Source organism: Hermetia illucens, chromosome 2, assembly GCF_905115235.1.
Source record: "Hermetia illucens chromosome 2, iHerIll2.2.curated.20191125, whole genome shotgun sequence".
NCBI classification, from domain to species: domain Eukaryota; kingdom Metazoa; phylum Arthropoda; class Insecta; order Diptera; family Stratiomyidae; genus Hermetia; species Hermetia illucens.
The window spans coordinates 138388538-138404362 of NC_051850.1; the positions used below are offsets into that span (position 1 = coordinate 138388538).

Genomic DNA, 15825 nt, shown 5'->3' on the forward strand with positions numbered 1-15825 from the left:
CATATTTTATTATTCTAATAATAGACCAGACAAGGAATTACATCGCTAGCTACTATCAAAAACAGTTCCAACAATTTACAAACAAATTCAATATTATCTAAGTCGAGCCGATAGGCTCTCGATGATTTGACGTTATCAACTACTGCCAGCGTATCTCAAATTGCGACGGAGCCCCGAAGGTAATTTCACTTTAAATTAAACATGATGAATGTAATTCCGCAATTTCTGTTGCTCTCGTGTGGGTGAGCCAACGTACGTAGCACACTTGTCTATTTGATTAAGTGCTTCTATCTCCAGTAAAAATGTCGCTGATAAGTTTCGCGGGCGCTAGATTAACGCGATCATGGCGCGTTTTGCGGGCGCTGGGTAAACGCGACCGCGACGCGTTTCTCAAACGTCCGCGCTTGCGGGTAGCCGAGTCCAGTCAAGTCACGGTGACTATGCAGTTAAAGCTTGAGGAATTATCTCGCAGAATTGAATTGCCAAAACAGTCAAGCTGATCCATAAACAACATTTGTCTATTTGATTAAGTGCTTCTATCTCCAGTAAAAATGTCGCCGATTCGTATCGCGGGCGTTAGATTACCGCGTTCATGACGCTTTTCGCGGGCGCTGGGTAAACGCGATCGCGACGCTTTTCTGAAACGTCCGCGTTTGCGGGTAGCAGAGTCTAATCAAGTCACGGTGACTCAGCAGCGACGAATTACTTAGTTATAGCCTGGGGTATTATCTCGCAGAATTGGATTGCCAAAACACAAGCTCATCCGTAAACATAAACTCAATTTTGCCAGTTCGTAAAAAAATAGACTTTATTTTGTTCTCTCTAACAATATAGTAATGCCCCTGGGACGTAACAATTTATCTATGCTCTCAATTGGACTCATCGGATTCTAATTTCTTAGTGGTAATTTATGATTGTTTTAGGATGCTGGATTTGTAACAGGACTAATTCCTAAGTAGGCGGGCTTTTAGCTATCCGGAACGGCTCTAGCGTCGTTTATGGTGGCGGGAACTTGCACTTCCAGCCCATTCATTTCCTTCGTCAGCGTAATCTGGCATCCTAATCGGGAAGTATCACATAATTCGTAAGCTAAGTCGAGCATGTCGCACTCCTCGTCACTGGGTTTCTCTGGTAAATTCTCATAGTCCGCCGGCTTGAATATCAGGTGGCAAGTTGAGCAGGTCAAGGTCCCCTCGCATGCGCCGAACCCGTCGAAGTCTAAGCTGTTGTTTACTACAACGTCGAGTAAACTGTCCCCGACTTTACCTTTAGATTTCACTCTCTCCCCATTTGCTTTGATGAAAGTTACTTCAACCCTGAAAGACGAATTTCATTCATTTATTTCAATTTGGGAGAGCGTTGTCAACCTATTATCTAATCAACTCACTCTTCAGCGTCCTTTTGAACGTTCGGCACCGTCGTGGAAAACACTCGCATACAATTTGCATTATAAAACTGATTTGAATATTTCATGGCAGCTTTTGTTGGTTGTGACTGAAGAGACATTGAAATAGTCCTTGCGAGGAAGGACGACATCCTCAGAGAGTGGCGAATTGCATTTACGGAAATGGACATCTTTGCTTTGGAAATTTCACAGAAATTGTACTCAGTAGATCACGTTAATTAAGGTTTGGCTCGTTGCGAAGTTTTCAGACGTCTGCCAATACGTGCGGAACCACGACTATTTGTGCTGCCCAGTGTCAGGCGTAGAAGTTCAATGACAATTGGAACTGTCAAGTGACATTTCGTCACGGAGAAAGTGTTTTCCTGTGATTTCGTCAATAGACGAATTGTGGCAATCGCCGAAATTCCGATCAGCTGATTGCAGAACTGGTCGAATTCCATGGCGGATCTTATGTTTAGTAGCGCCATATAACATTTTGAAAAGCGTCGTGATGTAAAAGCTAGATTGCCACAAACTGAATACGACGACGATCAATATTTGTAAGCGCATCCTGATTAAACATTTAAAATTCGCGAACTTTTAATCAATGAATATTTGTGAAAATGTAGGGTCTATTTCTATTGACAAACTCGACTGACAAACATCATCATCTGTCAAAACAAACCAGTGGTGTCGGCTTACCAATCTTCAATTATTTGGTAAGTGATTTGTTAAAAGTATTCCTAGTAATTCTTAACTAATTATGTTAAAAGTAATTTGAATTCACAAAATTGGAATAGATGCAGTTCATTTCTATAATCGTATCATTACAGAATTAAGAAAAGTGAAATCATTGGTGACAAATTTCAATGAGAGGATGAATATTTCAGACCTATCTTCTCATAGATTTCCTATTTTTGCTAAACTTAACCCAAATCAATTCTGAAAATAGATGAAACTTTGCACTGAATCCGAACCATTTTTCTTGGGTATAAACATCGTAAGCCATTGGCAAATAAAGATGTGTCTACTATTTGTAATGAACATGGGTATTTAGGGGCAACGGCCATCTCGCTTGTATAAAAGTTGCTAGCTAGTTCTTAATGTGGACAGGGTTGTTGGCGCTTTTACTAAAATAGCACGTGTATTACGCCCGGCTTATCTAAACTTATGCAGATGACCCTTAGTAATTAAATATAACCGGAAACACTACACTTTATTAAGTTTTTTTTCGAAAGTGGACAATAAACATCATCAAGGGCACAACAATCCTTATCCTGCCTAAGTCTGCCTTAGTAAAGAACTCCAGGCATCCCGATTTTGCCCCGTGGTCCACTAATTCGATATCCCTAGAAGCTGTCTGGGATCCTGCCCTACGCCTCCATCTTAAACTGGATTAATTACCCCGCCCCCCTCAACCTTTTGAATCGAAATCTTTCTACAGCCAGGCGGTCATGGTATTGTTCATAGATTGTGCCGTTATAGAGACTGCGGAATCGTCCATCCTCTTGTAGGGACCAAAAATTTTTCGGAGGATTCTTCTCTCTAACGCGACCAAGAGTTCGTAGTTTCTCTTGCTAAAAACCAAAGACTCCGAAGAATACATGAGGACCGGTAAGATCATTGTCTTGTACAGTAAGAACTTTGACCGTATGGTGAGACGTTTCGAGCGAAACCGTGCACTAATTTCATTGTCATAGCTATTATCGTTTTCAATTTGGACCCTACATAGGAGAAATTATCAATGATCTCAAAGATATAGTCTTCTTCTTTGGTTGTTGGTGCTAATATTGGCACCATGTACTTCGTCTTGCCTTTATAATGTGCAGCACAAGATCTCCCAAGGCCAACTCGATCTGGATGAAGGTGGATTGCACATCCCAAGTTGTTCTTCTCATAATGTCGATATCGTTAGTATAGGCGAGTAGTTGGGCGGGCTTGAAAAGGATGTTGTCTCTTGCATTTACATCAGCATCGTGGATCATTTTGTTCCGCAGCCATTTAAAGAGAACGCACGATAGGGTATCGCCTTGTCTTAGGCCGTTGTTTATAATGTCTCGAGAGTGATCCTGCTGCTTTTCTCTGCCCTCGCACATTGGTCAGGGCCCGTCTAGTCAGTCTTATCAATTTGGTCGGAATGGCGAATTCTCTCATGGCCGTGTTTTACCCTGGCGGCCTTGAAGTCGATGAAAAAATGATGTAACTGATGGCCATCTTCCAATAGTTCTTCCATCAACTGCTGCATGGAGAAAAACTGATTTTTTGCTGATTTGTCTGGAGTTTAGCCTTTTTGGTATGGTATTGCGATGAGAGTTCAGCGGTGGATCATTTTGGCACCAAGGCTGTCGACCAACCAAATTTGCCAGTCGTGAACACCGACAGCGTGAGATAATATATAGACCCGGACGGCACGTGCTAAAACTAAACCGAATGTTAGCAGTTAGGCGAGATCTGGGCCGGGGTTCTTGGTTCTCACATATTATCTCCCTGTCAGGACAGAGATTTTATCACATGCCTTGGCTCAATAGTCAACAAAACTAAACCTACCCTGGGTAAACTTCTCCAATAAAGACGTAAAGTCTTGAGGCGGATTGATAACACCGAAGATTTCAATCCCAAAGAGACTAAACTGCCAAATGGACTATATGACAAAAACGTAACGCGCTCGGGATGGACTAGGAAGATCAGAGCTGATTCTGACATCTACGCGACGAGTGGCCAGTCTTCCTTTCCTGGTCAGAGCTGATTCTAACATCTACGCAACGACGCTTACATGCTGACTTTAAAGGGAAACCATACGAAAATTAATAATTACGCCGTAATACTAAAAAAAATAGTTCATGTTTCTGTTCATCATCGTCTCATTCATCATTTTCTCCAGCATAGTTTTTTTTTGTTTTATGTTTTAAGGAGGTCCCGTGTGAAGGCCGTTTTTTTTGCCTTTTTTTGAAAAATTATTTTGGAGGACTGGATAAAGATAGAAACGTGATTTTTTCACCATATGTTTATTGATATCTCTAGTATATGTATTAAATTTTTCAGCTTGATATCGTAGCCCGTTTTCAGAATACGTGTCAATTTATGCACCCATCTAAAAAAAAGGTGTTTTTATTCGTATTCGGTATTTATTCTTGCAAAAACCGATATTTCGGGAACCACTTGTTCCCTTCATCAGTGCAAACAACTTGTTTGCACTCTTCATCAGTGCAAACAACTTGTTTGCCCTGATGAAGGGAACAAGTGGTTCCCGAAATATCGGTATTTGCAAGAATAAATACCCACACCAACGAAAAAGAAACAAGTTTTTATTATTTCAATTAATTAATCGTTGGAAACACCGCATAATTTCACTCTGTATTAAAGAAGTCGTGAAAATTTCAAAGAATTTGGTTGGATAGATTTTGAGCTATGGTGGCAGCCGATTTTCAAGATGCAGTTTCGTGAAAAACGCATTTGAAAATTTAAATGTGATTATCAACAGTAAAATTTTAACTCACCATTAATCTGCTATACCTCGTCCATAGAGAGCACCTTCCGTTTCTTCAAAAAGGTCTTGTAAGGCCGATTGTTGCTCTCTGGTTTCAATTCTGGCTCTTTTAGCGAGGTCAGTCGATCGTCGTTCGGACCGCCAAATTCGCGCTTGATTACGGCGGTCGGCTTCAACCTGACACATGTGACCAACTTGACATCCCATTGTCACTAGGATTTTGAGAATGCCATTGAATCCTTCACTGAAAATAATTACGGCCAGAAAAGTGGCTATTTCTACGACCTTGGCCCCAGAATGAAGGTGTTTAGGAGAGAAAGTCCAGATCAATGCATTTAACGACTCATTGTTATTCTGGGTCTCTGCTCCTAAACATCTGTTCATCTGACAAATCTTCATAGATTGGTTTGATGACTGTCTGAACTTCTTCAGTCAAAGGTGCCTTCTCGTGGCGGAAACTATTCAGTTCTCCTTTAGCTTCCGCTTTGCGCATTTACACCAACTGAACTCGCCTGCTGGACAATTTTGATGCTGAGGATTTTCGCCTGTAGAACATTTATGGATGAAAGTTGCCCAAATTTCTTGCTTCATTCCTTCTATCGAATCTGCGTGTCGGCGAATAGCTAGCCCAAAAAATGTAGTGAGGTCATTAATAAGCTTATCAGTAAGTTTTCCAGTCCTTTTTCCACCAATGCCTTTGTTATTCTTCTTTGCATTTCTAAGCCGCGGTCCCATTCTTTTCTCGACATATCCTACGCATTCCTTTTTTACTACTACGTATATTTTATTATTTGCAGAAATTTCCAGAGATACTGGAGAAAACTCCAGCAAAATCCAATATACAATTTACAAAACTTGTCGCATTGGAACATCCATGTTCATGCTTGCCAAAAGTCTCTTTGCTGATGTTGATGCAAAGTCCTATTTCATCTCTGATAAGTATCGATTCCCATGAAATACTCGTTTTTTAGTGCGAGCATGACGTTGAACGTTAAAGCGATCTCCCTTCGTACGATCCATTTAAAAAAGTCACTGAACACGCAAACAGCACAATACTTACAACAAAATATAACTCAGTATAGTTTGAAAGCCTTTCAGTCCTCACTCTATTCTGGATTATCCTTTTTATTCTAAACAGCAGATAAGTTTAGACAATTTTCCATCTTTTTATATTTATACCTGTGTTCGAATTTATAAGGCTCAGGTAAAAAACTAACAGATAAAAGAAGATTCGATGCTCTTTCTCATCGAGTACTCTAGCCGCGGCTGCAAACTCCTTACTTGTTTAACACTGTAATTTCTGAACGACTCGGAATATCGGAAAATCCCTTTGCCCACATATTCTCCACTATATATAGATACAATTCATGCAAAAAAAAAATCGATTTCTCCAACCCGACACACGGGATGACCCCCTTAAAAGGCTTTTGATTTTGGTTTTCTTTTGATTTCATGTAATTTTGCAAATGGATTCCGTGGCCTGAGCACTGGTTTTTGATTGCAGTTCAACTCCGTGTGCCGTTTTTTCATTAACTATTTCTTTCGACGAAATTCATTCAGTAGTTTTTCAAAAGGTTTTCAATAATTTGTTTCAATAAAGCAATATCAACCCTTTTAACCGTTTACGGTTTTGCTTGTTTTCATTTGCAGAGCGTTCGCTTCCAGTCTGTGATAACTGTCGCTATTCGAAACAAAGTTTTTCTTCGACAGATTGTTCACCAAATAACTGATCGGCATTAAAGTTGCATTTTGAAGCTCTGGGTTCATAATTGTTCCACAGCAGCAACACGCTGGTAGCTTCAACCACTGGCGGCTCTTGTCGAGTTTTGTTGCCAAACCACCAAGCAAGTGACTAGCCGACGAGAAATACAATGATGTTGACTACGGCTCGTCGAAGACAAGCTCCACGGCCGCCAATCGCGACTTCAGCTCGCCAGCAGCCCTCGCTTTTTCTGGCGAAAGGTGAGGGTGACTTGAGGGAAGTGATCTTGGATTCCCAACAAACTTTAATTGCGAATCGCACGAACCCCACACTGAGGATGGCAACGGCAAATCTGGAGATTGCCGCAAAATGGACCAAACCGCATGGTTTCTATTCCTTTAACCTCGCTTTCGTATGCGACTGAAAACACTCGTAATTGACCCGATCTCGCCTCACAATAGCAGAAACCCTGCTTGCAATCCAAACGCTTTTTCGTCTCCCGCTGACGTCGTGGGTTAGATCCCGTTGCTCGCTGCCACGAACTTCTCGTCGATTTTCTTGTCGCCACACAATTTAACCCGTTCTGGCTTCGAAATCGAACAGAAATCAAAAGCCCCACTGTTACGACGTCCAATAAAATGTGTTTAGGCGGTTTTTGCGCGAAAGCGCTGTGAAATTACCCTCTCCTCTTCTTTCCAGAAACTAATTCCACCAAACACACTGGCAAAACAGAGCAGGGCAGCGACAACGATAAATTTCCCTTGCGTGGCCAAAGCCTGAAAATTCAAATTTGAAATTGAATATCCAAACCTCGAAAGCGGCCAGAAATTATATCGACGTACCAATGGGCAGATAATATTCTGTGCTGATGGTACTGCTACTCAACAACATGCTATTTCTAGAGTTGCTGGACTACATGATATGCCCCTTCTTATATATGCGACAGATAATGCCTCTTTACCAGTCATCAGGCATTGATTATTTATCCCCACCTTGAGCATCAGTTCATGAACCATTTGGTGTAGTGGGCGCCTCCATATCTAACCAATTTAGCCATAATTCTATCGGCTCCTGGCAAAACCGATAAATGGCGCACTACCATCATTGGTAGTGGCGGCATTTGTAGGTCGTCTTCAGTTGGCGGGACCTCCAACTCGCCGATATTTTGGTTGTTGCGCAGTTCATCAAAATACTCAATCGCTTCAATATGTCTATACCGTCGGAAGTCAGATTTCCCACTTTGTGTCGGCAGAATGAGTACCGAGGTGTATAAAGCTTCATGCTGCCAACTTGTTGGTAATACTTCCACGCCTGGTGCCGTTGCTCCCTGTACTTCTCAAGTTCGCAGACCTATTGGTACTCCGGAGCTTCTTTTTTCTGTATATGCGCTCAGTATGCAGCGTTCTTTCGTTCCATTGTTGTAAGCTAGCATTCATCGTCGAACCATTCGTTCCAAGTATGTTTGTGGCCGTATCAATGAAAACGTTCTCTAGGTGGTAGTGAAGATCATTTGTCGATGCTTCATCTCAAGGACCCCTGTTAACTGACGTTATTGCGACATCAATTTCCCCCTTATAGTTGTTACCCAGGGCTTTGTTGTGGATGGCTTCAGTATTCACTCTGATCTGATTGCCGGATGGGGTTTTAGACGGTGTTGTAATTGGAGCTCGAAGCACTATGCCAACGAGATAGTGATTCGAGTTTTTATTGAAGCCAGTATATGTTCTGACATTCACCAAAGCTGAAAGGTGGCGACGTTCAATTAACACGTGGACAAATTGGTTGAAAGTGGTTCCGTCTGGAGAGGCCCACGTTTGTTTGTGGACCGCCTGCCACGCAAACCAGGTACTGCCAACAACCGTTTCATGCCACATTGCTAATTAAATAACCTGCGGTCCGTTATCCCTAATGTCTTTATGGGAGCCAATAAATTTCCTGAATACGGGTTCCATTCCTACTTGGCTGCTAAAATCTCCAAATATGATTTTGATGTCATACTTTGGACAGGCTTTGAGGGTCTGCTCTACTGCCTCGTAGAAGGTACCCTTCTCCGACTTTGCAGTTTCTTCTGTACGGGCGTCCGTTTTCGTTGCTGAGTCCGTCGTAGCAGCATTCGCCCAGTTCGAGGCTCCTTTCGTGGCTCCGTAACTTTCGTTTTCCGTGTAGGGTTATTATTATTATTCTGTTAAGGGAAAGTCACACCTTTTCCTTGAAGAACTATTGTGCCCCTTTTACTGGTTATAGTGTACCTATTGATCATAGTATCTCAGGTCATCAGCCCTACCTAACTCCGACTACTCCTCGCCTTTTTCAGTGCTTGGATTTGAAGGCGATGGATTTACATGTACCAGCGTAAAAGTAATAGAGACAATGCAGTGTCCACGCGGCATTGACGGAAATAATGCCTGAACACAGTTGCACAAAAAATTTCACTCGCATCTTTACTTGGGTGGCGATGAAACGTACGTTTCTGGTCGTAAAAAATGGATTTGCATTGAACGGTATTCAAATCTTGGGCCGATCGAATGTTCTGCGGGATCTCTTCTCTTGTGATTTAATTTGAATTAGACTCATTTATCTTCCTTTGCAATTTCGCAGTTGCGGGTCAGGATGGGCCGTTCTGCGGTTTTGGAAGTGGGATCTAATGAGAACTGCATTAAATTCCTAAGATCTTCCAACTGAAACATGAAGAATTAATAATAGCGACACGAAATTCTAAATTCGAATTTTAAAATTCAGTCAAATATTATCAATTGAGATTCTTTATTAAATGTTAACCCACATTTAAATGATCTCCACAGCAATATAAACCCGACCACAAAGGAACCGGATTTCATTAAGGGTTGGCGATCCACTTCTTCCGAATATCTCCTTTCAGAACAGTTAAAAAAGTTTTCAGGGTTTTTTCGTGGAGTTATTTGTGCAGCAAGACACAAAACAATATATTACTGTTCTCCATGACATTTCATGCGCGAAATTATTTTTAACATTTTTATATTTTTATACTGCCAGTTGCCGATCTATTAAAGTTGCTTGGCACGGGTTTTTCAGTGCGTTTGAATTCGGTTGAAATTTAAAATGCTAATAATTTCAAAAGGTTTTTTTTTCAAAAACGATTTTTGGGAGTTTTGTGTGATTGCACTGTCGAAATAAGGCGGGGAGGCTATTCAAGCTTTTTTCCAATTCTAGAGCATCTTCCTCCAATATTGGTCAACCTATGGGAAAGTGTGTCCTTTCACTTAACTGAACCATTCGAAAACAGCTTTATCAACTGGTTGGCATTCGCATGATCCATTTACGTAAACACTTTCACTACAACTAGTATTTTCAAACCTTATGCTTTTATCTGCACAAATATTAGATAAAGTATGTACTAAGAGACTTTTGAACAGCAGACTTGCCTGTTTCAGCACCTTATGTATGTAGGCGTTTTGGATAAAACCACTCTAAATAGAGACACTTTACGCCCAAATTTCGGTTAACGAAGGATCCAGGACCAAAGGTAGAAAATCTGGGCCTGGAGTGCAAATCATGCATAGAAACTAAACCCGAGGGGAAAATAGGGCGGGCTTCACTTTTTATTGAAATTGCTATGCCCTACGTTGGTTTGTGAATATACATCTACATACATGAATAAGACCCATCGATTTTGACTTAAAGGAATTAAAATGTATGAAATATCTTCGCAAAGTTACAAAATGCGGTTCGACTTAAAGGAATTCAACATAGAATTGAATTTAAAAGCCAAAAAGTTCGATTTAGAGAATAATTCGACTTAGAGGAATTTCGACTGTGTATCTACACAATCTACAAATTTGCTTTTATTCATTCTCATTTCTGTACTTTTTGTTTATTACAGATAATCTGGGGCGTCGAGTGAATAACTTTTTGTTTACCCAGTCATCCTCACACTAGTAACTATCATAAAAATGTCCAGTCAACCATGGAATGAATTCAACTTAACGCAACCACCAATCATAACAATCGGAGTCAAGAATTCCACACTCGGTATAATTTATTCCTTATTGTCCTCGGTCTAGTATTCCAACCTTTAACATTTCAGATCTACCAAGCCTTCGTAAAACGCTAGACAAAATAATTCTTCTTCTTGAATCGCAAACGGAACTACAAGAATCAGCCGCATTTTGTTCCCGGCTACTAGCACGACGCAAAAACTCATTTCACGTCTTCGAAGGATTTCGTGATTTACGTAAAGTCAACTCTGCCCTATGCCGTCTCCTCAAATTAGATGTTGCTACAACTTTGAGAACATTTGTTGGTAACTTACCCGATTTCATTAGAAGCGGAGGGCACGAAACCCATCTGCCTTCGCAAGAATGCTATGACTATATGATGCTCCGCATGATAGCACTTCAAAAACTATATATTCGTGTCACTCAATGCTGCTTGAAGTCTGCTTCCTACTTCTTAAAACTGATGAGTCAGAACTACTTCTTTGATATCATCACTGTTCTCATAAGCACTTTGGCGCGGATATGGCTAATCAGTCATGATAATGCGAAACAAATTGCGTCATATTATAGAGAGCTTATCAATTACCGAAGAGAACTTCCGCTGAGACAGCAGCCATTGTGCGAGGGATTTAAATTTCCTAAAAAATTGGAAGCCGTCCCCGAAATTGCTTCAATTGAACTGAAAGATCAAATGATCAAACATTCTAAGATCGCTAATAAACGTTCTCTAACTATGTTAGACAATGAAGCAGCAAATGTCCCTAAAATATCACTCTCGAAACAACCATCTTCATGCGAAATATCGAAACAGGCCTCAACAAGTTTCATAGTACCATCATCCAGTGACCTAGATTTGGGAGTTCCTATAAGCAGAGGTATATCAGTTAGCTCTATGGAAGACATAAAAAGATTGAAAACACTAGAAAGTATATCGAACTTCATCAAAGAAGAAGATAAGAAACGGAAAAATAGTCTCTCCGATTCTGCCACGAGAAACATTTCGGATGCAACTTGGAAGATATTGAGGAAGAAGATATCACAACTACCATCAAACGACAATCGATCGGCAGTGAAATTAGTTCGAAATTTACTTGGGAATATTCGATAATAAAATATTCAAAACTAAAAATACAACTTCTTTCGGTGATTAAAAAAAGTCCTTATCCACTTCTATCCTTTCATAATATTCACATTATTGTTTTTTATTATATTTTTGAGTGGAAGAAGCGGCTGAACAGATATCAAGGGAGTGTCTTTTAATCTTTCCAACTCTGTTAATTTATTTACTCACCCCATTGTTTCACACGTTTAACCAGCAGTTTATCAGCTGCACAGCATTCTAATACAGCACGGAGTCGCAAGGGGTGGATATAATTCGAAATTTTTTGGGAAGAGAAATCATTGCACGTCTCTCACCTCGACGGTAATTGCGGGGGAAAATTCCACTCATAAGTTCTAGTGTTAGGGCCGTGTATGTGATACAGTGCATTGGTGTGAGCCCGCGTTGTTGCGGGTATGTGGCATTGCACAGCTGTCACATGGGATCGAGAAATACACACAAGAAAATCATCCAAGCACGATCGAAGCACCAATATATAAATTACATGGACCAAAGATGACATTTCGCGCCTGTTTGCCGCTGGATTTCTTCGTCCTGTATGCAGTCTTCTTATTCCTAAGATATTATTGTCACATCCAGGAAAATTTTGGTATTTAAGGTATGCTATCACAGATGAGTAAGTAGATAGACATTCAAAGTTTAGTGCATGTTGAATGTAGTAGGCTAGGAGCTTGCAAATTTCTAAACTCTGGAGGATGTCTAACTTGTGTGCACCTTGAATTATATGAAGAATTCTGTAGTTATCCATGGTGATATTGTGATTTTCACTTTTTTATCTTTATGTTCCTCAATTTTTGGACTCAAGTCTGTTCACTTCTCCGACGTAAATTGCTTTCTTGGCAATTTTTCGAAAACACCCCACTATTTTCTACACACTACACGCAAGCAACCCTTTGGAAAACTTAATTTTTATTTTATTTTCTGTTATTTTTTTCTTGGTTTCAAAAGTGCTTTGATGTTATTGGGATTTATTTTCTCTATAAACTACAGAATAGCTTTCAATTTTTATTATTTTCACTTGAAAAAGGGAAGACTATCTTCAGTTCCATAGCGAGGAAAATATTTTTATGGACCCCTTTGAAGTCTTCCCCGATCTTACTCATGAAAAGTGGTGGTTTAAATTACACCCATCTACGCTGAGCTATACTTGTAGGATACGTATTACCAAAAAACAATGTACTCGGCCTTAAGGTTACTTCGGAGATCTCGAAATTTCTTCTCCAGCCGCGATATACCGGTTTCCTTCTTGGCAGTTTCCTTGCAAGGAAATATGATGATTTCAACAACAAAATCTCCTGCTTGCACCAGTAGTTCGATTTTCTGGTGCGGTGCAAGCGTCGTCGTGGCATTATTAGATCGAATGCCTCCTGTGAGTGTATAACAAAGGCATACGACGTATTAAGCGAGCGAATCCTAACAAAAATGGGAACGAAAATGACGCTCGGGCTTCGGCATCGCACACGACTGGGGGCGAATGTCGTAGGAAAGAATCGCCATGCCCATTATAAAAATCCTGCATCCGGCCCCATCCACCCGTCAGAAAACCAACGTATCCAGGGGGAGAAGCCGATCGATGCACACAACCAACCACCAAATTTATTTCTTTTATTCCTATAATTTGAAAGTGCTCTAAGGATTGATAATAGCAGAGTAAAATAACGTAAAATATAGTTTAGCAATTATACCAATAACAGCATTACAGTCTCTGCCAGCTTGACATGACAAACTAAGCTCCTTTTTGAACCAGTTCACTGACTGAAATCACATCTGCGAAGCTATATTGAGTACCTTCTGGGTATGCCAATTTTTAAGCCAAAAAAAACGTGTTCAGCGACTTTGAGTTTGAATTTTCCCGGTAACCAAAGAAAGTTAATACAAACCAATTAGTACTAATAGCGAAATTGTATAGGCAGATTCTGTATTATTAATTTTCTGCGCAATGCTAATATTATGTTATGTGTATGCTCACCTTAAAAGCTCGATACAACACCTGTCCCTGCAAGAAGCTCGCAGTGAAATCAGCACGATGAAAATGTCTCTCCGACCTGACTTCCAGCCGATCGACCCTGTGATTCGGTATCCTTGGTTCTGTTAACTTCAGAGGTTTATCCTTCCTTTGTTTCTTATACCTTTTGTTTCATACTTACGCCACTTCCTATTCCCGACCATATGTGTATGTCCTTTGAGACCTATCGTGTCCTATCGTGTCCTGCGTTATCTGAACCTTTGACTTTCGGTGTCCCGGAGCAAGTTTTGTTTCACATACTTTCAACTCTGCGCGTTTTAATCTGATTATTACAAAAAAAGAAATTCAGATAATCACTCAGTCCCAGATTTTTATATTTTGTCTTTGTACTTCTACTCCTAACATCTCCTGCTTCGGTTCCACTTCAGAATTCCAACCTACCAAAATTGGTCCTTTGTTCTTCGAAAACATTCTCTATACCAAAAAGAAAGACTGACGGTTTTGTCCAGGGCAAAGGCCACTCATCAGACACTACCTCACCTCTGCCATGGGAGCAGCATGACCGAAAGTGGCAACAGGTGGAAAATGCTCCTTTATATAATCGCAAAAACACGACAAGCATGGGAATTATATCCAAATTTAAATTTAAATTGAAATTCTGAACACACTAAAGCAGAAACTTTCTGTCATATGCAATCGGTTGCGACGGTATGGCGAAAGTCATTCCAGACGTGTCCAGAATACAACGTACGCGAGGAACCCGCGATCAGATCACTCAACGAATCCCAACAGAATATTCAAACAGTACAGTTTGCGTTGACGAAAGCGAAAGAGTATAGGGGTGGACTTTGGGGTTACCCGCCCAGCATGCTGAGTGGATCACCGCCGAAGACACCCGCCAGGCTACTACGCCCGGCATGAATTTTGCTCATGTTACCCAAAAACAAATTCGACGAGCCATAAACAGCTCGAAGAACTGGAGGGACCCAGGTCTGGATCGGGTGCAGAATTTCTGGTCCAAAAAGTTCACGAGTATACATGGTCGATTCGCACACAACTTAAATCAGGTCATGAGTGGGCCGGAGGAATTTTCATCCTTCCTCACTGCGGGGATTACCTACCTTATCCCTAAAAAGGACATGGCGCAGGACCCCGCAGACACAAGACCGATTAGTCCCTTACCAACCCTCTACAAATTCGCAACGTCCGTCATTAGTGGAAGGGTCACATCGAGGTCAACAACATTCTGTCCGAAAAGTAGAAGGGATGCCGAGTCGGTTCAAGGGGTTGCAAAGAGCAACTCATTATCGACTCAGTTGTTGTAGGACAAGCAACTAGAGGCCAAAGAAACGTCTTTATTTGTTGAATCGATTATGCTAAGACTTTCGACAGCGTTACGCATACCTGGCTAATCGATGTCCTACATCTGTATCGCATTGATCTGAAACTAATAAAGTTTTTGGCGATAGTTATGGAAGTGTGATACACCACCTTATCAGTACATTTATCTGAGGATGCCACTACCTCACCAATACGGAGAGGCATCTTCCAGGTGTTGAATTCCCTTGGGTTTTGGATACCACTGAACCCCCTTTCATGAACTGAATGATGCTAGAGGGCATGGTTTTGCAATAAAGTATGATCTACGTGCTAAGTGCGAACTGACAAACTTGATGTACTTAGATGACATCAAGTTGTATGCTGGTACTGACGACCACCTTAAAAGCCTTTTGTGAATAGTAAACAAGTTCAGCCGTGATATTTGGACGGGATTTGGATTGGACAAGTGTTGAATCCAAGCCATCCGCAAAGACCATCACGAGACGCATGTCGAACATTGCATTGGTGACCTCCACATCCAAGCTATGACCGAGACAGACTTCGACAAGTACCTAGAAATTCTGCAAGGAACCCATGCTCGAGTTGGTGATGTGAAGGATGCTCTGTTGTCCGGATTCCTGCGACGTGTAAAATTGGTGCTGAAATCGCATCTTTCGGAGAAGAATAAAATAAGCGCGTTGAATGTATTCGCTATCCCTTCACTGTCTTATGCATTCGGAATATTGCCGTGGACGAAGACCGATATGGAAAACGTCCAGAGGCGGATAGGAACAACTATGTCTAAATTCCAAATGCATCATGCAAAGTTTGCCGTGGAGCGGATGAACCTGCCTCGTGGCATCGGGGGTGGG

The 15825-nt window shown here is 41.1% G+C and overlaps 2 protein-coding genes across 3 annotated transcripts; one reads left to right on the top strand and one right to left on the bottom strand.

Moving 5' to 3' along the window:
* Positions 1 to 97: 97 nt before the first annotated feature.
* On the top strand, positions 98 to 11676 carry LOC119648934 (nucleolus and neural progenitor protein). 2 transcript variants are annotated; one of them, XM_038050847.1, is made up of 4 exons: positions 1816 to 1944; positions 2014 to 2103; positions 10433 to 10581; positions 10637 to 11676. In XM_038050847.1, the coding sequence occupies exons 3-4, from the start codon at positions 10503 to 10505 to the stop codon at positions 11653 to 11655; spliced, it is 1098 nt and encodes a 365-aa protein (XP_037906775.1). In that variant the 5' UTR covers positions 1816 to 1944; positions 2014 to 2103; positions 10433 to 10502; the 3' UTR covers positions 11656 to 11676. The 2 variants fall into 2 exon arrangements, with proteins under 2 accessions (XP_037906776.1, XP_037906775.1); XM_038050848.1 differs by lacking the exons at positions 1816 to 1944; positions 2014 to 2103 and adding an exon at positions 98 to 179.
* On the bottom strand, positions 782 to 1713 carry LOC119648935 (adrenodoxin-like protein 2, mitochondrial). Its single transcript, XM_038050849.1, has 2 exons — positions 1388 to 1713; positions 782 to 1316 (listed from the first exon to the last, which is right to left on the bottom strand). Exons 1-2 carry the CDS (start codon positions 1573 to 1575, stop codon positions 968 to 970), a joined length of 537 nt encoding a protein of 178 aa, XP_037906777.1. The 5' UTR covers positions 1576 to 1713; the 3' UTR covers positions 782 to 967.
* Positions 11677 to 15825: the final 4149 nt, after the last annotated feature.

Excerpts from the sequence above, each read along its gene's own strand:
- LOC119648934 (XM_038050848.1), top strand. The coding sequence starts at position 10,503 with ATGTCCAGTCAACCATGGAATGAATTCAACTTAACGCAACCACCAATC. Across the intron at positions 10,582-10,636 it reads AGTCAAGAATTCCACACTCG|ATCTACCAAGCCTTCGTAAA; the intron begins GTATAATTTATT and ends TTAACATTTCAG.
- LOC119648935 (XM_038050849.1), bottom strand. The coding sequence starts at position 1,575 with ATGTCCATTTCCGTAAATGCAATTCGCCACTCTCTGAGGATGTCGTCC. Across the intron at positions 1,317-1,387 it reads GTTCAAAAGGACGCTGAAGA|GGTTGAAGTAACTTTCATCA; the intron begins GTGAGTTGATTA and ends TTCGTCTTTCAG.